The 21,740-nt window shown below is 36.9% G+C and overlaps 1 protein-coding gene across 1 annotated transcript in view; it reads left to right on the top strand.

The window, feature by feature from the left end:
* The window catches only part of slc12a3 (solute carrier family 12 member 3), a 44,519-nt gene extending 23,285 nt beyond the window's left edge, over positions 1-21,234 (top strand). The window contains exons 15-26 of the mRNA XM_039762984.1: positions 1,236-1,335; positions 1,526-1,637; positions 5,729-5,866; positions 6,069-6,175; positions 6,625-6,707; positions 10,734-10,808; positions 12,160-12,267; positions 12,370-12,481; positions 12,975-13,061; positions 14,982-15,117; positions 15,700-15,767; positions 19,262-21,234. Coding sequence (XP_039618918.1) covers positions 1,236-1,335; positions 1,526-1,637; positions 5,729-5,866; positions 6,069-6,175; positions 6,625-6,707; positions 10,734-10,808; positions 12,160-12,267; positions 12,370-12,481; positions 12,975-13,061; positions 14,982-15,117; positions 15,700-15,767; positions 19,262-19,403 — 1,268 coding nt within the window. The 3' untranslated portion in view covers positions 19,404-21,234. The remainder of the gene's footprint in view (positions 1-1,235; positions 1,336-1,525; positions 1,638-5,728; positions 5,867-6,068; positions 6,176-6,624; positions 6,708-10,733; positions 10,809-12,159; positions 12,268-12,369; positions 12,482-12,974; positions 13,062-14,981; positions 15,118-15,699; positions 15,768-19,261) is intronic.
* Positions 21,235-21,740: the final 506 nt, after the last annotated feature.

Raw genomic sequence — 21,740 nt, 5'->3', positions numbered from 1 at the left:
GGTGTCAGCAAAAGCCTTGCTGACCAAGTTCTTCTGTGCAAAGGTCTCGACAAAAAGCTCCGCCATTGCCGACTTCTTTTGAGGAGATGTGTCTGCTTCTGTTGATGCTGCAGGGAAAGTTACATTACTGATTAAAACTTTTTTTAAATGATGCTGGAGGTTTGTCGAGCTCCTCTGCTAGAACTGCTACCCCTGTGCATGACCACGCGTATGAATCGACAAACCGGACAAAAGTCGAGCGAAAATGCGCGAGAGAGACAGAGTTAGTGCGCGAGAGCTACCGAGTTAGTGCGCGAGAGATAGTGCGTGAGAGAAGTTTAATTGCAGTTCAGTGCGCGAGAGAGAGGCAGAGTTAGTGCGCGAGAGACACGCGCAAAATACAGTGGAACGTGCGTTTAACTTAATTGGTTAATTTTTTTTAATTTAATTTAAATTTAAGTGATCACGTGAACAGGAATCGGTTCGGATCACGGATCAACAGTGATCCGTTGCACCACTACTATCTGCACTGAGTTTCCAAGAGGTTATTCCAATTTCCTCTCAAGTCACAAAGAGGTGCACATTATATCTAGTAACTTTGAATTCTCATGGTTTTTGGTGTGCTTGAATGTGCAATGTGTAGGTTGACATCGTGTCTTATGCTGTTTTCTGTCTTGTGCACCACAATGCTGGGATTGTCTCTGGGCTGGCTGTAAATGACCTTGTAATGAAGTGGGTCCAGAAAATGTATCTTGGAAATATACTTCTATAGTTCCATAATTAATCTGACATTGCACGTACTTAAAGTAAAACATCTGAATTTCTAGTCCTCCACATCTATCTATTAATTGATTTATACATTTTCTGAATATGCCATTTTCGGCATAGGTTTGTGGCAGCTGGAGTCTGTTCTAGCAATGTCCTGCAAAAAGGAGAAACCAACACCACATTGGATCATGAATCCAATGAGCTGACACTTGTACACAGCCACACTCACTCCTATAGGGCCAGTTTGGTGATGGTAATTAACCTAGCTTGCATTTCTTAGAGATAAAAAAAGCGTTAAGAGCTTTGAGAGAATGTGTAAAAGACACAAACAATGTCAGGAATTGAACTCCGATCACTAGAGCTACTACACAGAAACTCTGACTGCTGTGCCGACATGCATTTTGGTTATTACAAGTGATGAGCTTAGTGTAAAATTGTGAAACAATTTCACCCATATATGATTCTGACTTTACTCAATGGTTTTGCAGAGGTGAACTGGGGTTCTTCAGTTCAAGCAGGCTCATACAACATGGCACTTTCCTATTCTGTTGGATTAAATGAAGTGGATGAACACATCAAAAATTATAGGTAATGTAGCTGGGTTTTAGTAAGAAACATTAAAATCACTTTATAATGATTGGTGATGCATTGAAACTCTTCTAAGTATCTACTGCTTTTTTAGCTTTCAATGTTTTTCAAATATTTTATAAAAAGTGTTGAAGAATAATCTTGACAAAAATGCCCCTACATAAAAACACCTGACTATGCTCTATCGTAGGCCACAATGTTTGGTACTCACTGGACCCCCTAACTTCCGGCCTGCTGTGGTGGACTTTGTTGGAACATTTACAAAACACCTGAGCCTGATGATTTGTGGCAATGTTATCATTGTAAGTGTTTTTTAAATATTGTTTTATTTACAAAGTGAATTTGCTATAAAACAACAACAGTATCATATCTGTAACTATTGCAAACAAAGGGTTTACCTAAATCTGTTTATACATGCACCTGACAGGACGTTCCTTGGATAAGTTAGTCCATAGATTTGTTGGGGCTTTATATTTTTTTTGACAAGTGTGCTAACCAGATACATCCAAATAAGAGTGAAGGTTCCATCTGCTGTCAATAACAGGTTACAGAGAGGCACTATTGAGATACAATTAACAGTAAGGTAAACAGCTCTTCATTTTTCAGCCAAAGCAGTTTCATACTTGCTGGATTTTCTCAGATTCATGAATGTACTTTTATTAGAGGTGTCACAAAATCTGAGGATGAAATTACTGACTCCATTGTAATAACAGAATTAGAAAAATTCTCCAACCTGCCCTTTAGGATAGGGTGGCACGGTGGTGCAGTGGGTACCGCTGCCACCTCGCAGTTTGGAGACCTGAGTTCATTTCCCAGGTCCTCCCTGCGTGGAGTTTGCATGTTCTCCCTGTGTCTGCATGGGTTTCCTCCCACAGTCCAAAGACATGCAGGTTAGGTGCATTGGTGATTCTAATTGTCCCTAGTGTGTGCTTGGTGTGTGTGCGCCCTGTGGTGGGCTGGTGCCCTGCCCGGGGTTTGTTTCCTGCCTTACGCCCTGTGTTGGCTGGGATTGGCTCCAGCAGACCCCCGTGACCCTGTAGTTAGGATATAGTGGATTGAGTAATGGATGGATGGATGCCCTTTAAGACAGGATTGTGTAGACACGTAGATCCAGGTGCATCAAGGTTCGATGTAACCTGGTGTTCTCAGTCCAGGGAAATCAACCTTAGAACTAGATGTGCCTCACCTACACAGTGACTATGACACCTTTGGGGTAGTTGGTAGGCAAGACTGTAGCGCTGCATTGTGCTACCATTAAGCTCCTCTTGTGAATGAAGAAGAAATTACCACAGTTGGTAGCTCTTCCAGAGAAATACAGTACTTTCAGGTGAATATCAACAACAATGATTGAATTATTGTGCTGTCTGCCCAGTGCACAAAATTACAAGCAGCTCCTGGCCAAAACTGTACAGTATACAGTTGATTGTGCTAATTGAAAAACAAATGGCCTGACCTAAGACAGGAACCTAGATTTACAAGCCAAATTTAAAAAGCTAACAGTAGACAAGATAAATGTGACCACATACAAAGTTATTCCTTTGCCACATATGAGGCAATATCATACAAATAATTACAGTTTTGAAATTACTAACCAGTGGGGATAAAACAAACACTGAAATAATTTATAAATGAAGAGATTTACATCTTAAAGCATTCAAATAAAATAAAACATCTGGAGTTGCATATGGCTTCACACAAATAAGACATTACAACAATAAAATCAGACTGACTTAATATAAAGGATGAAATGAATAGAACATAAATTCATACACATTAGTTAAAGACCTCAGGAATGCAGGGGAGGTGCTATTAACTAACATAAGGCAAGGTATATTTATTTAAAAGCCAGTGACACACAAATTTCACTAAGGAAGTCTAATTTAGAAAAAAAACTTGTATAGAAAAAAGCATAAGACTGTAGATTTGTTAGGGACTGACAACACAGAGATAATCAATGTTATAATAGTATCAGATAAGTTAAACAGACTTTTACAACATACAACTTTAAAAACCTGGATAATTGGAAAATTCAAACAACAGTAGGTCCCACTATTTTTTTGTTTGTTTCTTTACACCCAGTATTCTAGCTACATATTGATAGATTTGGTGCTAGGATGTGAACCTTATGAAAAACACTGCAGAAATCTTAATTGACTTATCAGTTTATACCACTGGTGTATAATATCTTGTTGGGTAAAATTTAATCCAAGAGAGGCAATTCCTAAACTGTATAACATACCCGAGAAGCCTCTGCTGGAATATTGTGTATAGTTTTGCTCCCCATAATTCAGTACATACAAAGCACCACTAAAGAAAGTCCAGAGATCAGTGACTAGGCAGGTTCAAAGATTGATTTATTTCAGTTAAGGCAAACGAAAGAAAAAGATGACTTATGGAAGAGCTGAAAAAAATTAATGTAGTAAATAGGCTGAATGTGAGCACCTCCTTTAAATTCGGTTCAACAAGACTCCGATGGATGCTGGCTATAATTAACTTACAGTCATATGAAAAAGTTTGGGAACCCCTCTTAATTCTTTGGATTTTTGTTTATCATTGGCTGAGCTTTCAAAGTAGCAACTTTCTTTTAATATATGACATGCCTTATGGAAGCAGTAGTATTTCAGCAGTGACATTACCTTTATTGGATTAAGAGAAAATATGCATCATAACAAATTTAGACAGATGCATAAATTTGTGCACCCCAACAGAGATATTACATCAATACTTAGTTGAGCCTCCTTTTGCACATATAACAGCCTCTAGACGCCTCCTATAGCCTTAGATGAGTGTCTGGATTCTGGATGGAGGTATTTTTGACCATTCTTCCATACAAAATCTCTCCAGTTCAGTTAAATTTGATGGCTGCCGAGCATGGACAGCCTGCTTCAAATCATCCCATAGATTTTCGATGATATTCAAGTCAGGGGACTGTGACGGCCATTCCAGAACATTGTACTTGTCCCTCTGCATGAATGCCTTTGTAGATTTTTTAACTGTCTTTTGGGTCATTGTCTTGTTGGAATATCCAACTCCTGCGTAACTTCAACTTTGTGACTGATGCTTGAACATTATCCTGAAGAATTTGTTGATATTGGGTTGAATTCATCTGACCCTCAACTTTAACAAGGGCCCCAGTCCCTGAACTAGCCACACAGCCCCACAGCATGATGGAACCTCCATAAAATTGGACAGTAGGTAGCAGGTGTTTTTCTTGGAATGTGGTGTTCTTCTTCCACCATGTTATGACCAAATAACTCAATTTTTGTCAAATCAGTCCAAAATGTTCCAAAATGAATCTGGCTTGTCTAAATGAGCATTTGAATGCAACAAACGACTCTGTTTGTGGAGTGAGTGCAGAAAGTGTTTCTTTCTCATCACCCTGCTATACAGATGTTCTTTGTGCAAATTGTGCTGAATTGCAGAATGATGTACAGATACACCATCTGCAGCAAGATGTTCTTGCAGGTCTTTGGAGGTGATCTGTGGGTTATCTGTAACCATTCTCACAATCCTGCGCATATGCTGCTCCTGTATTTTTCTTGGCCTGCCAGACCTGCTGGGTTTAACAGCAACTGTGCCTATGGCCTTCCATTTCCTGATTATATTCCTTACAGTTGAAACTGACAGTTTAAACCTCTGAGACAGCTTTTTGTAGCCTTCCTCTAAACCATGATACTGAACAATCTTTGCTTTCAGATCTTTTGAGAGTTGCTTTGAGGATCCCATACTGTCACACTTCAGAGGAGAGTCAAAGGGAAGCACAACTTGCAATTGACCACCTTAAATACTTTTTCTCATGATTGGACACGCCTGTCTATGAAGTTCAAGGCTTAATAAGCTAATCCAACCAATTTGGTGTTGCAAGTAATCAGTATTGAGCAGTTACATACATTCAAATCAGCAAAATTACAAGGTTACCCGCATTTTTGCACAGACAGTTTTTCACATTTGATTTAATTTCATACAACTAAATACTGCTTCACTAAAAATCTTTGTTCGGGAAAACACCCCAGTACTCAGATGTTCATAGGAAATGAAAGACATACCACTGTTATCTTCCTGGTTGAAAGTAGAGTAAATTATTATGCAGGCTGACTGTATATAAACAATATTTATTTGAACAGAGAAATATAGACAAATGCAATACATTACACAGGATAATTAACTCACATCATGTAATATGCAACAGGAAGGAATATCAGTTATTCCTTTATATGTTTGTTAAAAGATGCATGAAAACTGAGCACACTGAGCACAATCCTGGACATCTTGAGTAAAAATGCAAGTTTGTACTTGTGAGGCCACCTGAAACATAATGTTGACAAAAGGTTGCAGAGACTGAATCTTCTGCTCATCAAAATAAACCTACTATCTACCTTGTTTTTTAAACTAGAGTTCACAGAATGAGAAACTGCATGAACTGAATAGTGGAGGTGGTCATATCAAGTGGCTGAACAAAAGAAAAATAAAGGCTTTCTATAACAGCGTGGTGGCTGAAGACCTGCGCACTGGAGTCCAGATGCTTATGCAGGTAAAGTAATCCCACTATCTGCTATTTTCATTCCATAATAGACTTTCTAATCCTGAAACCATTAATTAATGAATATGGCCAATCATCTGTACACTAATATGAATTTTGGTATACAAGGTCTTTGGAATAAGATAAATGTGACCTTTCATTAAACAATGTGGTGCATGTAGACCAGAATGTGACATTTCCTGCTTTCTTACAGGCTTCAGGTCTTGGCAAAATCAAGCCAAATGTTCTGGTGATGGGATTTAAAAAGAACTGGCAAACAGCTCACCCAAATACCATTGAAAGCTACATTGGCATTATCCAGTAAGTGAAATCTAATAATTATTTACCAGATTTGGCACACACTTTTTGTTGCTGTACTATTTATATTATGCTTAGATGATTACTTTGTCTGCTTTCTTTCTTGCTAAATGCACCTGTTCACCATGGTGTTCATTTTTTCTGTTGTCCAAAATGTTCAATTAGATTCAACTTAGAATGTATCTCATGATATCTGCATGCTTTTAAGGCAGTCCACTAAGAGCAAATGGGTCACCTTTCAGACACTACACAATCACAAAAAATTTACATTTTTAAGAATAAAACAAGGTGTTCACTTCCAGTTAAGTTAAAATTCAGGTCTTTCAAGCATAGTGAATTTCTGTGTGAAGTGAAAGACAAGTTAGGGTGATTTCAAAGGATTAAAAATTTCCAACCTTATTAGGTTAGGGGGTCACTTTCTGATAACTGATATTTTCTTTTTTTTTCTACAGTGATGCATTTGACTTGAATTATGGCATTTGCTTAATGCGAATGAAGGAAGGCTTGGATATATCAAGAACGATGCAAGCACACAGTATGTGCCAAAATTATTTCTTTATGATTTTACTGCTATGAATGTTACACTTAAGCTAAGAAGGCCTCATTTAACTTCTGGAAATAGGCTGACATAAATATTGTATTCAGTAAATATAAGCACTGTTTAATATAAGGACATTTATGATGTTACATGTACATGTTGTGGTATCAGTTTAGAAGGCTTTGCAAAGTTAAATATAATAGACTTGACATTATAACACTAAAGGAGAAACCACTGATGGTCATCGTAGTGATTGAAAATAACAATTGATGAACTGCTGATCTGTTTGTTTGGCATGAGATAGGCCACACATTTATCCTCAACACATCAACACTATGATGAGCCATCTTCTGCAAATTACAATTTCCAGAAGATGGCTGATTTAATATTTTCTTCAATTTTTAAATGCAATCTCTTATTAAATTAATGACAGGATGTCCCTCACAAGAAGGTCCCATCCCTTACAGTAACTTTATTTATTCTTATTTTAGTGTATAATGAGTAAGGGTGAATGGTATTGTCAGTTTAGCTGGCATAGGCAGGTTTTTATCCCAGAAGAGTAGTATTAAAACATGCAAGAAGTTAAATACAGATACAGTATATGTAGTGAAACCGTAGACAAAAACTTTCACACAGACAAGGATGCACGATGTAATGTCACTGAAATATGGCCCTAGCTCCATAGATCGTATTATTGCAGCATATTTGGTCTTGTTAGGTAACAGAAGCAAGATGGGCTTGACAAAGGACAAATGGCATGTCAATGGAGGAGCCCAGACCCCATCTTTACATAATTGTTGTTTTTTTTATTATTATTTTTTTTTAATTGCGCAATTTGAAATTACAAGTACATGGGATCAAATAATAGTGAGGAAGCACCTAGTGTCATTTAGAATTATTGTATGTGTTTAATCCAGCATGGAAACTTTATTCTTAATAATGTAAATGAATACATGCAAGTAGCAAAGGTCATCGTGTGCGCCAACAAGCAATGTTAAGGACAGATTAGCCGGTGTATTGCTGTTGATATAAAGGAGCCCCAGTAGTGTTTCTTGACTGTTTTCTGCTGAATAATTTATTGGCTGAAAGTCCTCTGTGCTACTGTGTCAGGGAGAGGATGTGCAGCACTGTTCAAATTGACACTAAGTTTTGTTTTAATTTTCTCCTTCACTAAAACCTCCAAGGGTCCAGAGTTTTCCCATAACTGAGCCTGGATTTTTATTTAGTTTGTTGATTTGGTGGGCTTCTCTTGAAGTGATGTTATTAGCCTAGCACACCACAGTGTAGAAAATTGCACTGGGCATCACAGAGTTATTAGAAGATGTGAAGGATGCCACTACCCCCCATTAAAGGAATGCAGTCAAATAAGAGAAAAGACTCTGCTCTGCCCATTTCTTATACAGTTCCTTTGTGTTATGAGACCACTTCAGCCTGTCACTGATGGGGGTCCCCCAAGTACTTGTAGAAGTGCACTACCTCTACATTCACACCGTGAATAGTAATGTGACATACAGGCCCTTTGGTGCAGTAAAAGCCAAAGACCAGTTCCTTGGTTTTGCTGATGTTAAGATTCAGACAATTCTCTTTGCACCAAGAAACAAAGTTCTCCACCTGACTCCTATATTCTGTCTCATTCCCTTTATCAGTACACCCCATAAGTGCAGAATCATCTGAGAATTTCTACAAGTGACATTATGGTGTTATATTTATAGTCTGAGGTGTACAGAGTGAAGAGAAAAGGAGACAGGACTGTTTCTTCTGGTGCTCCAGTGAGGCTTACATCTGTATCAGAAGCACAGTTCTTGAGTCTCACACACACAGTGGTCTGCTGGACAAAAAGTTCATTATTCAGAGCACCAAAGACTCATCCACTTGCATTTCTCTGAGTTTACCACTTAACAGAGATGGTTGGAAGGTGCTGAAGATGCAGGAAAAATCAAAAAATGTAATCCTCACAGTGCTGCCAGACTTTGCCCAGGTGAGAATAATCCTTGTGGAGCAGATACAGTAGATAACTGTATCTTCCACTCCAATCTTTGTCCGATAGGGAAACTGCAGTGGGTTGAGGTGGTCTACCTCAAGAGGATCCCTATACTGTAGTTCAGGACCAGTCTCTCAAAGGTCTTCATGATTTGTGACCTACGTGCTACTGGTCTGTAATCATTAGTTCATAAATGAAAATAAAAAACAGTAAAAAAAAGTAAGAGCATTAATGTAATCAATGTACAAGTAATATATCATTTTGAGCTGTTACATGCGTTTAGGAGAGATGGCAGTGGAGTTTTTAACCAGATTGTTTAATGGAATCTTGGAAAGTGAGAAGATGCCTGAGGAGTGGAGAAGAAGTGTACTGGTGCCGATATTTAAGAATAAGGGGGATGTGCAGGACTACAGTAACTACAGGGGAATGAAATTGATGAGCCACAGCATGAAGTTATGGGAAAGAGTAGTGGAAGCTAGGTTAAGAAGTGAGGTGATGATTAGTGAGCAGCAGTATGGTTTCATGCCAAGAAAGAGCACCACAGACACAATGTTTGCTATGAGGATGTTGATGGAGAAGTTTAGAGAAGGCCAGAAGGAGTTGCATTGCGCCTTTGTGGATCTGGAGAAAGCATATGACAGGGTGCCTTGAGAGGAGCTGTGGTATTGTATGAGGAAGTCGGGAGTGGCTTAGAAGTACATAAGAGTTGTACAGGATATGTACAAGGGAAGTGTGACAGTGGTGAGGTCTGCGGTAGGAGCGACAGAGTTATTCGACGTAGTGGTGTGATTACATCAGGGATCAGCTCTGAGTCCTTTCTTATTTGCAATGGTGATGGATAGGTTGACAGACAAGATTAGACAGGAGTCCCTGTGGTCTATGATGTTTGCTGATGACATTGTAATCTGTAGTGATAGTAGGGAGCAGGTTGAGAAGACCCTGGAGAGGTGGAGATATGCTCTAGAGAGGAGAGCAATGAAGGTCAGTAGGAACAAGACAGAATACATGTGTGTAAATGAGAGGGAGGTCAGTGGAACGTTGAGGATGCAGGGAGTAGAGTTGGAGAATGTGGATGAGTTTAAATACTTGGGATCAACAGTACAGAGCAATGGGGATTGTGGAAGAGAGGCAAAGAAGAGAATGCTGGCAGGGTGGAATGGGCAGAGAAGAGTGTCGGGAGTAATTTGTGACAGACGGGTATCAGCAAGAGTGAAAGGGAAGGTCTACAGGGCGGTAGTGAGACCAGCTATGTTATATGGGTTGGAGACGGTGGCACTGACCAGAAAGCAGGAGACAGAGCTAGAGGTAGCAGAGTTAAAGATGCTAAGATTTGCACTGGGTGTGACGAGGATGGATAGGATTAGAAATGAGTACATTAGAGGGTCAGCTCAATTTGGACGGATGGGAGACAACTTCAGAGAGGCGAGATTGCGTTAGTTTGGACATGTGCAGAGGAGAGATGCTGGGTATATTGGGAGAAGGATGCTAAGGATAGAGCTGCCAGAGAAGAGGAAAAGAGGAAGGCCTAAGAGAAGGTTTATGGATGTGGTGAAAGAGGACATGCAGGTGATGGGTGTAACAGAACAAGGTGCAGAGGATAGAAAGATATGGAAGAAGATGATCCGCTGTGACAACCCTTAACGGGAGCAGCCGAAAGAAGAAGAAGACATGTGAAAAACACACATTAAACCAGGCCATTAGCCTAATCCTAGAATTCTCTGTTGCTAATGAAATGAGTAGCTTTTCACAAGCAACAGACTGCTGACATCAAGTTCCACAGCCACCTTATTAAAGGGGTTTCATATCAAGAATTTTTCATTTCAGCTGCAAAAAAAGTCTCAATATAAGGGCATCCTCAGAAAAAAGTAGTTTTGATAGTTTGCAATAAAAGAAGTAAACATTTCCTTTTTTACTTGAGGCAACAAAGTTGTGGTATAGAAAGTCATGGAAGAATTATCAGGGTGATCAGGAGCCATGTAATTTTTTGAAAAGTTTGGGGGCTCATGTTTCAGAAAAAATGTTGTTAATGCCTTTTTCTGCAGTGAATCCTGTGTTTGAAGCAAACAGTGATAACCGTGTGAATGGAAGCTCATCTTCAGCTGCTGTGAATGGGACTGGTAAGTATTATGTTAAGGTCATCACATTTCTAATTCCACTCATGCTATGTACATCTTATAAAGCAGCAGTTCTCAAACTTTCGTATTTCACGCCTTCCCCCCCGCCCCCCTTTTCTACCTGGAATAATTCTGCGTTCCCTGCATAATATAAAATAGATGAGAATAACCCATGATACCACTAACAAAGGTATGATACTCATGCGGTGACGTGGTATCCTATCATTTTTACTTCCGTAAGATTTGCATGTGTTCGGCTAACTTTGATGAAATATTTGCAATTTTTTTTTTTTTAAAGTGCTTTAATAACTGTGAAAATGCCTAGTAATTCTAATCCCAAAAACAAAGAATAAATTATTTATTGTTATTTAATTAGTTTTTTATGTAAAGAAACGATTAAATATGTTTTAATTTTTAAAAATCTAAACGAGGACACAGATGAAATCAATCTGCGCGAGACGAATGTATTTTCGTCCGACAAATATTATACCGCTGTTAGTTGTATCATGAAAATAACCCAATACACAGTAAATTATTTATATCAATTTGGCAATATTGGGTACACATTAGATCTATGCCTTAGAAATGTTTTATTTTAATTTTAGTTATAATTCATTTGTTGTGCTTATATGCTTGCAAATTAAAATTTGAAATAAAAATGTAAAAAATTAATTTTGATGTCTTGTTCATTTATTCGTACAGTTTCAGCGCCCATCTGGGGCAAACCCCACAGTTTGAGAAGCACTGTTATAAAGGATGACATTAGGAAAATTACTACCACGAAGAGAACTTGAGAAAAAACATTAAAGCATGTAAATCCCAGAGTACAATTCAGTTCTAGAATATCTGCCACTGTGCCACTGTGCTAACTTAGGCAGTTAACCACAATTGTGAGAAAAAGAATAGAAGGAAATGTAATTTAAGTTTGACAACAGATTAAGGACAGGTTGCCATATATCAGAACTTAGAAGTTAAATTAATTTGAAGAAGTAAGTTTCCAAATCTTTTCAAAAACTACAGATGCAATCAGATGTAATAATAATGAGGGAAAAAGATCATTCCATCAGTCCAAGCCATCATTGTGGAGCTGCATACAGTACATTTATATCAATATCTCACTAATGACCAGGTAAAGCTGCCAATTGTATTAAGATAAATTTTTATTTGGAGTTATTGACTGGCTGTGCCAATGCACATCTGCAAAAGAAAAGACTACACAGCTGAAGCGTTGTGTCTCTATGCTTCTTTTCTTGCTTCAGTGTAAAAATAACTTTTTATGCTTTTGCTTTTTAAGCTTTCATTTTAATGTCTCTGTTCTTCATTTAAGGCAGTCTCAATAAAATGTGTTTTTCAGTTACACTGGATCCAGATTCTCTGATTGCTGAACAGCAGGCGAGCACAGTATTTCAGTCTGAACAAGGCAAAAAAACAATAGACATTTATTGGCTGTTTGATGATGGAGGTATATTAGTATTGGATGTTTTGCAGATATGTGAGAGTCCTTCATTTTTTTTTGACCCTTTGCTTTTCATCCAACTGATTAGTGATGCTTATTAATCAACAGGCTTGACTCTCCTTATTCCATACTTGCTGACAAGAAGAAAACGCTGGGAGAAGTGCAAAGTTAGAGTATTTGTGGGTGGCCAGATCAATAGAATGGATGAAGAAAGAAAAGCGTGAGTTAAGGAGCTTTATTTCCAAATTCTCTAACCAGGCAGAGTCCTCATCTTAAATTTAATTTGAGATTAGTGGCATTAAAATCAGGAAAGCATATACAGTACATTCCAACAAAAAAGAGATTACTTAGGAACAACTCTCTGAATCTCTTTTTCTCCATATTGGCTTAACACATGTGTTACTTCTTAATTCATTTTAAAACAAATGAATGTCTTGATCTGTAGAACTTTATTTTTGCAAGTGTTATAACCACAGCTATATATTCACTGCCCAATTAAGTAAACTTTTTTATTTTATACATTTCTTGTATGTGCGACTCCAGAACTGTTAAAATTGCTTATCTGTAAAGCATTACTTAATTGTGCTCATGATTGATGCTGTGAACATTAAATTTTAAAATCAGTGAGCAAGTCTCCAAATTAAGACATATTTAAAACTAAGAAACATCAACGCCTGTGGGTTTTTCACTGACTATTGTCTATTGTGTTTCAGGTTAATAGCACTTCTAAGTAAGTTTCGACTCGGCTTTCATGATGTCCAAGTGCTTCCAGACATAAACCAGAAGCCACGACCTGAACAGTAAGATTCTGACTGTTTTACAGTTAACTGCTCCTGTCCAGAAACTAACATTCAGTGGGATAGAAAGCTCTTTACAGGATTCAATTAAATTTTTTTTTCTTATACAGCATGCTTTACTGAAGACAGGTACAAACTGTTTAAAGATTTACAAATTCAAAACAGTATCTAAAAAAGTACATAACCAGGCAAACTTTACATCCATACAGCAAGCACACATGCATTTAAAAGAATTGTAATAGAGCAGTCCAAAAACATTACTGAAATGTAATTGAAAACACGCTAATAGTAAATCTGGCCAGTTGGCAGCAAATGCATCTCATGGTCAAGCAAGGTACTCTCTGTAGGTATTTCACCCAATTTTATATTCATTTATGTGTTGCTTTCAATTCATGCAATATAAAAGTCTTCTAAAAGAAATACTCACTTTTTGTATTGTCCGCAGGTACTAGAAGATCCTTAAAACAATGATCAAATAATCTGAAAAACTGATTGGATACTTCCTGTTAGGTATCCTTGTACACAAATCTCTAGACATATTTAGACATCTTTCACTAAAGAAAAGAAGTGCATCCTATTTGTGCTTGTTATACTATCCCTAGGCGGATAGATAGATAGGACTTTATTTGTCCCCAGGGACACATCAATCTGGCTTTTTACATAAGCTTTTTAAACAAATAAATAAATAAATACACACACACTTTGGGATGAACCCACACTGGAATTAGTATAAAGCAAAAAAATTCAAAATAAAGAAAAGTCCTGACTTGGCTGTGACCCCGTAGCATTTCTTGACAAAGTTTTCAGTGTTAGTGTGTCAGAGAGGGGATGTGCAGTATGTTCATAATGGAACCCCGTTTAGTTTTATCTCTCTCATTTACTACAGCCTTCAGGGGGTCCAGAGTGTGTCCTATAACTGAACTTGCCCTTTTTATTAGCGTGCTGATTTGGTGGGCCACTCTTGAAGTGATGTTATCATCCCAGCACACCACAGCGTAGAAAATCACACTGACCATCACAGAGTTATAGAAGATGTAAAGGAAGTCAGTTCCCACATTAAAGGAATGCAGTCTCCTAAGAAAAAAACACCTTCTTTGCCCTTTATTATATAGCTTCCTTATGTTCAGAGACCAGTCCAACCTATCAATACTGTCTCTATTCCCCAAGTACTTATAGGAGTGGACCACCTTTACATCATTTCATTGAATAGTGACAGAACATAGAGGCTCTTTGGTGTGGCGAAAGTTAATAACCAGTGCCTTGGTTTTGTTGATGTTAAAATTCAGACAATTCTGGTTGCGCCAAGAAACAAACTTTTCCATCTGACTCATAAACTCTGTCTCATCCCCTTTATCAATACGCCCCATAAGTGCAGAATCATCTAAGAATTTCTGCAAGTGACATGACCTGGTATTACAGTATATTTATAATCTGAGGTGTACAGATTTAAGAGAAAGAGACAGGACTGTTCCTTGTGGTGCTCCAGTCTTGCTCATATCCATATCAGAAATACAGTTCTTGAGTATCACAAACATTGGTTTGCCCAAAAGATAGTCCAGATATCCTGGGCACCATAAGCTCATTCACCTGCAAATCTCTGTTTACCCTTTAACAGAGATGGCTGGATGGTACAGAAGGCAATGGAGAAATCAAAAAAGCACAATTCTCACAGTATTGCCAGCTTTGCCCAGGTGAGAATAAGCCTTGTGGAGAAGATGGACAATTGCTTCCTCCACTCCAATTTTTGTCTGATGGGCAGACTGCAGTGGGTCCAGCTGATCTACCACAAGAGGACTGACATAGTTCAGGACCAGTCTCTCAATGGTCTTAAGTGGTATTAGTTTTCAACATATGCAAAGCAAAACAGATGTTCAAACTGATTGTGTAGAGAGAACTATAGAATTGTTAATATTTCTTTTACAGTGTGAAGAGATTTGAGGATCTGCTTGGTCCATATAGACTAAATGATGGCTTCAAAGATGAAGCAACTATCAGGGAAATGAAAAAAGAATTTCCCTGGAAGATTTCTGATGAAGAAGTCCAGAAAAACAAAGCCAAGGTAAAATTAAGCATATTGCCTGTGAATAAAAACATTATTAACTGATATAACAAATTGATGCACTGCCTTTTCTTAATCGAACACCTGTCACACTGGACCTTCCTTTGGTGGCCTTTAAGGTTCAGTTTTTCAAGTGCAGAAGTTGTAGTGTGGGCGATTTATATATGTAGCTCAGATAAACTCTATTAAGGTCCATATTTAAGTTTAAACATATACCTAAGTACTAAGGTGTTGTACCGTGTTAGCCATTATGAATGTAGTGAGAAATCAAGCAACATGAGACCTTTTATTGGCTAACTAGAAAGATTACAATATGCAAGCTTTCGAGGCAACTCAGGCCCCTTCTTCAGGCAAAATGTAATCCTGAATGCCTAAACCCTAATGCCTGAAGAAGGGGTCTGAGCTGCCTCGAAAGCTTGCATAGCTTAATTAGCCAATAAAAGGTCTCCTTTTGTTTGACTTTTCACAACATATACCTAATAAAATGTGAACCCCTGTAACCCCAGCAAAATATTGACTTTGTTAAAGACTGTTGTGCAAAAGTGAGGGCATGAGTAACTTACTGTGCTTTTACTTCTCCAGTCACTTCGGCAAATAAGACTAAATGAGATCTTGCTGGACTACTCTCGGGATGCGGCCGTTATTGCAATGTGAGTATGATTAAACATGTAAAGCTTGTTATAGTAATATAACAGACATGCAAGTGAGAATTTCACTGTATTCTGTCCACGTAACAGTACTATACTGCTACTATCTTTTAATACTAATATTTAAAAGTAATTTTACAAACCACCTTTGCTAATACTTGCTGTTCAGTTTCCTTATAATACTAGTATTTATTAGTACCTATTGGGTTCTCTTGACCCTTTGATAGGCTATATAACAAATTCTGTGCCTGTTCCTAACTATGTCTCAGGGCAATTTTTCATGTGCCTGCAGTCTCTGTATAGAATTCTGTTAATGAAATAAGAAATATAGCTTTTTTTTTGTTTGATGAAAGATTTTACTGCTTCAATATATGTAAATGGTAGTCCTGTGAGTTTCTTAGAAGGAAGTTAGAAGATTAGGTTAGTAAGAAATGCTGTTTTTTTATAAAGGACTGAAAGTGTGCTCACAAAAACTGATTGTTATATTGAAGAAATGAGACCCACACTAGTTTTTACTGAGTTTTTCTAAGTAAATAAGTCTACACTACTGTTTTTTAGGCATACTTCTAACAATCCTTGTCCATGCACATATAATATTGGGCCATATACAATATGGCAGTTTGAACAGTTTGGTTTTGGGGGACCTACTGTATTTGCTATTTCTTTAGCTTACTTCAGGAAAGCTTTCTAGTTATCGGTCAAGCTTCATATCTACAATGACCCATGCTTGTGCTCGGGAACAGTCCTGATTATGATCTCAGCTAGTTATGGCCTGCGTCCTGAGTCACAGCTCTCATAAGCATGAGGAATTAGTTCCAGTCCAAGGGGTGCTTATTGACAGAGGTGGCCACTAGTGAATTATACAAGGTACTAATGGCCATGCTTTTTTATGAACAGCTGATTGCAATTCCATCTGTTGCCTATGGGCAAGGTATTTCATGGGGCTTTCAAAACCGCATGTTATGAGGTTTAAGATAATTGGCTAAAAAGTATGTGCAAAATGTGTCTGCTTCACAGATTGCCATTACTTGCATATATTTGTATTTCCTGGTAAAGTTATACCTTAGACCGCTGACTGTTAGGTTTAATCTGAAAGACAGAAAGAAAGAATGCATAAGATTGGGAGTGTTTGTTTAGACCCAGTAGGCATCTATCTATTTAAAATTAAGGAGCCATAAAGGAGCTGGCAGCCCTGAGAGAGCATCAAGGTGGGAGGTCCAGCACAAGCCTGTCATTGACTGAATGAAAGTGGAGGATTAAATAGTGTTACTGTGTAGAAAGGAAAATATTATATTTCATTGTTCATTCAATATTAGACTTAATTTCTGTTCATATGTGTATTGCGATCTCCACGTATCTAGTGGTGTTTTGGGTATTTTTTCTCATCTGGATTTTTTTAAATAAATTTTTATTTATGTTATATGTATTTTGTTGCATCATGCTTGTTGCAATGAGTGCCTTTCACTCTGAAACACTGACTTGGCAGTTCTTTATAGACTTGGCTTTGTACACAGGAGTACAGTCATGCTGGAACAGAAAAAGGCCTTCCCCAATCTGGTGTCACAAAGTTGGAAGCGCAAAATAGTCAAAAATGTCTTTGTATGTTGTAGCATTAAGAGTATCTTTCACTGGAACCATGGGCCATGGCCCTAACCCTGAAAAACAGCCACAGACCATTAGCCCTGCTCTACCAAACTTTACAGTAGGCACTATGCAGTGGAGTGGGTAGCGTTTTTTTTGGCATCAACCAAACCCAAATTCTGAGGGCCAGATTGTGGAGCATGATTCATCGTTCCAGTGAACACATTTCCACTGCTCAAGAGTTCAACGATATCTTGCTTTACTCCACTCCAGCCAACAGCTGGCATGCTGTATAGTGTACAGCTGCTTAGCCACGGACATCCATTTCATGAAGTTCGCAATGCACAGTTCTTGGACTGATGTTACTTCTACAGGCAGTTTGGAACTCTCTTGTGAGTGGTGCAGCAGAGGAGAGACAATTTTTATTCAGTATGTGCTTATCACTCAGTGCTTAAGGTTTTTATTTTCTTTGTTTTTATATATTCATATAATTTTTTATGTCTTGATACTACTCTTTGTATCTGTCATTTTATTCTGCATTGGCAACCATTATTCATGTCTGTTTCATTTCAATTCATTCCTCATGCATATAGTATTTTTCTATGAAGGCATGCTCAGATTTACAGTATAACCAGTAATATACAAAACACCAATAAACAGCTACATACTGTATGTATGTAAACAAAACTAAATATACAATCATAAGAAGATTTTCATGTTTTTCATTTTTATAACAAGTATAAGTATTTAACAGTATTTAAATTACAGTAATGGCAGTTGACAATAAAATAGAGGAGAACTCAATCTGATACAGATCTCAGATAAAATAAACCTTTAGATAACAACAGTCTTTTATAAAAGTTAAATTAAAAGTCTGGCTTACCTAGTAGACCAGCTGACTGCCATGCCCTTTCATGAGCATTCTGTGTTGCACAGCATTAAAGGCAGGTGACCATGATTGTGGTGGATTCATATGATGGCTTAAGGTTAGTCACTATCAAAGCCATTGTCCATGACTGTCTGATGTCCTGTTACAGGAAGGAGTAACTACCAAGCAAAAATAAAAACAAAAGAAAATGGGCTATTAACAATGCTGGTATCCTCATGGTTTTATCTACTATGACTTTTAATGCACCTACAAATATAATGAAAGGAAATAATATGTTAAGTAGTTTTATACCCGTTTCATAAAAACAATATTCACTTTTTAATCAGAAAGAAATATAGCTATAATGGAAATGCATAAATCTTAGTCATGCAAAGGTTTGAGGAAATGCTGAGTGTTATGGAAGTTTGAGTTATCTGAAAATATGTTAATATGTTACTTTTTGATAAAACACACTTGGTACTTCACCCTTCTGGAGCATTTACAGTATTTTATTTAGTATCAATGGCAAACAAGCAAATAAAGGAAATAAAGTACTATATATACATATACTGTACAATGTTAAGTTCTGTGTCTAATATCATTGTTGGCACCTGCTTTTTGCCCAAAACTGCCAAGATAAATTTCAGCTACCCACTACCTTATACTAGGAAAAGCATGTTCAGAAATAGGAAGAAGGGCCATTGCTGCAAGTAAAGAATGTTGCCTATCAAATAAGTAACATGAGATATTTCTTCACTGTGAGTAGTCTCTTGCTGTACGTAACACTGAGAGGTTCACTGTGGACATGACAAAGAGCATCTGTTTAGTTTGACAGTTTTCTGGAGCAGAATAACCCTTTAATGCAAAAGTTTCTTTGCTGGAGTAAGCTGGTGAGATAAAAATAGACATAGCATATACAGTATCTTGCTTTACTACAAAAAATGCCTGCAATTTACATCATTCATGGTAAATTGTTATCAGAATTTAGTGTTGCCAAGATTATTTGACTTCAGTAGTCTTTAACCTCAGTCTTTTTTTTTTTTGGCAGAACCATGCCCATTGGTAGAAGAGGAAAATGCCCAAGTACTTTATATATGGCATGGCTTGAGACTCTATCCCAAGATCTCAGACCACCAATTCTCCTAATTCGAGGAAACCAGGAGAATGTTCTAACTTTCTACTGTCAATAGAAACCATTAAAGAATTTCAACTTTAAGCTTCAAACAAAAACAGTACTTGAAGGAAGCCTCATGGGAGCTGCAAAATCTTGACATGGGACTGTCAAAGAACTGAACCTGGAATAAAGTTACTGAAGAGAAATGTGTTTCCTCTTGAGAATAAGAACAAACTTTCTTAACTGCAAATACTATATAACCCAAAGATTTACAGTAAGTGTAATAACCTCGGAAGATAATCTCAAAGGGCAGTTATATTCATTCCCATTGCTAAGTATTAAATAAATCATTGTGGCATATTCCTGATTATCAGAAAAATTACACTGCATTATATACTGCACATATTGCATTTTAAAGCACATGAAACTCTGAGAACAGTTAATTATTTTGGTAGGTTGCTCCCTGGCATGTTATTAACTATGGGTGAGGCGCCGGATACCGTGCTGCATGCCATATGCAGAGGCTAAGGGTGGGATTAAAATGCACTTATATAAAAGGGATTAGGAATTCCTTTTGGATGAATTAAAAAAAATACATCTTTGGATCTATGTCTGAATTGAACAGATACTGCTCTCCAAAATTTTTGTCAAATCCAAATCCGATTTACAGGCTCAGGTAGTCTTTGTTATGAAAGTGTGACACTTCAATGGATAGAGTTTTTTGTACAGAATGTACAGATATGCAATGGTCTGGATTCAACCTGAATTATTTTTTTAAAGGGGTGCCACAAGCAGTACATTGATATTTAGAGAAAGAAGAAGGATCTTCATGTTTCAGTAAAATGCTTTAAATTCAAACACTGCTTCAAACTGGTAATGGTTCAGTATAATAGGGATATAAAAGTGATTGTGAAAGTCACAACTTCAACAGCTCCAGGAGCTACATGCTTGCAAATTAACACCTTGATTATTTAGATTCCTTGGTCTTTCAATTTATAAAAAAAACCCCTAGGTGTATTAAGTTCTGAAGTTCCAGGAAATAATGATCCCCATCCTTTTGACACCACAAACATATTTCTTTCTAACTTCTTTCTGAAAGTCACACATAATTTGTATTGTTAATTTAATAAATGAAACCATCTAAAGGTAACTCGGTTCAGTTTGCTTGTCATCTCTCCATTAGCTTAAACCTCTGTATAGTTTTATGGATGCAGTCAAGCTGAACTCATATGGAATGCCACCTTTATAAATATTGATATAAAATGTATCTCTGTAGCACAACTTGTATTTTTTTAAATCTTTTTTTATCTTAACTTTACAATCAATACTCCTTAATAGTTTTTATTTTTTACTAAATTTGTTAGCATAATGATGTAACTTAAAAGCTGGATTAGTGACTTAAATAGACAATAAACATATACAGTATCTACAGGAAGAAACATTTTAGTACATTAATTTTATGATTTTACATTGTACCTTTGTATAGAAAAACAACTTTCCAAAACATATTACCCTTTTTATTAAGATTGTGTTTACTCAAAAAAGCCTTGATATTTTTGAGTCTGCTTTTCAGACATTTACCTGGAAAATAACAGCCAATTCAAAGTTTTAATCTGATTCATTGTCTAAAATGACATCATTCAATTCATACCACACCTCAACTAATTAAAATTCAAAATGTATAATTTTTGGATTTTCAAATTAGTTAAATGAAGAGGTTAAGAAGAAATTAATTTACAAGTTCAAATGTCTGTTTATCCCTATAGTAACATGGAGAAGGGCTCTCAAATGTTTAAAGTCAGATAAATCATACACCCACTCAGGGTCCTAGAAATGGGGATTTTTCATAGTTCTTGGTGCCTAAACATGATTTTTATACAATACACAGACACATACATACATACATACACACATATATATATATATATATATATATATATATATATATATATACACATACAGTATATGACTCCTATCCATATACATTATTTTTCAAAATGTGATCTTTTTTTTAAGGTAGTACTGAAAATGAAATGACAGAAACAGGCAATGAAGGTGTTTGTAAATATTTCTAGTTAGTGCAGTCAATACCTTGTGAAATATACAGTATATAGCACAACTGACAATACTGATGTTATTTTTCTTGCTGGGCTCTTTTTCACACTTCACAGCTAGCCTATTTTAGTCAAAATGAAAGAGGGTAACAATTGCACAATTACAGACCGATCTAGCATACATATATCTTAATGCCCACTTTTTTACCTTAATGGACTAATGTTTTGATAATAAAAATAAAAGTGTCACTTCAGGGATGATCCTCTTCACTGCAATATTTTTAATATCTCAAATATTTAACAAGGGAAAGATCCACTTGATCCTAAGCAGACTGAATTTATATGTTATCCATTTTATT

This window comes from Polypterus senegalus, chromosome 9, assembly GCF_016835505.1.
Source record: "Polypterus senegalus isolate Bchr_013 chromosome 9, ASM1683550v1, whole genome shotgun sequence".
NCBI lineage: Eukaryota > Metazoa > Chordata > Cladistia > Polypteriformes > Polypteridae > Polypterus > Polypterus senegalus.
Note: the sequence above shows the minus strand (reverse complement) of the source record. Positions and strands in the feature narration are given on the sequence as shown.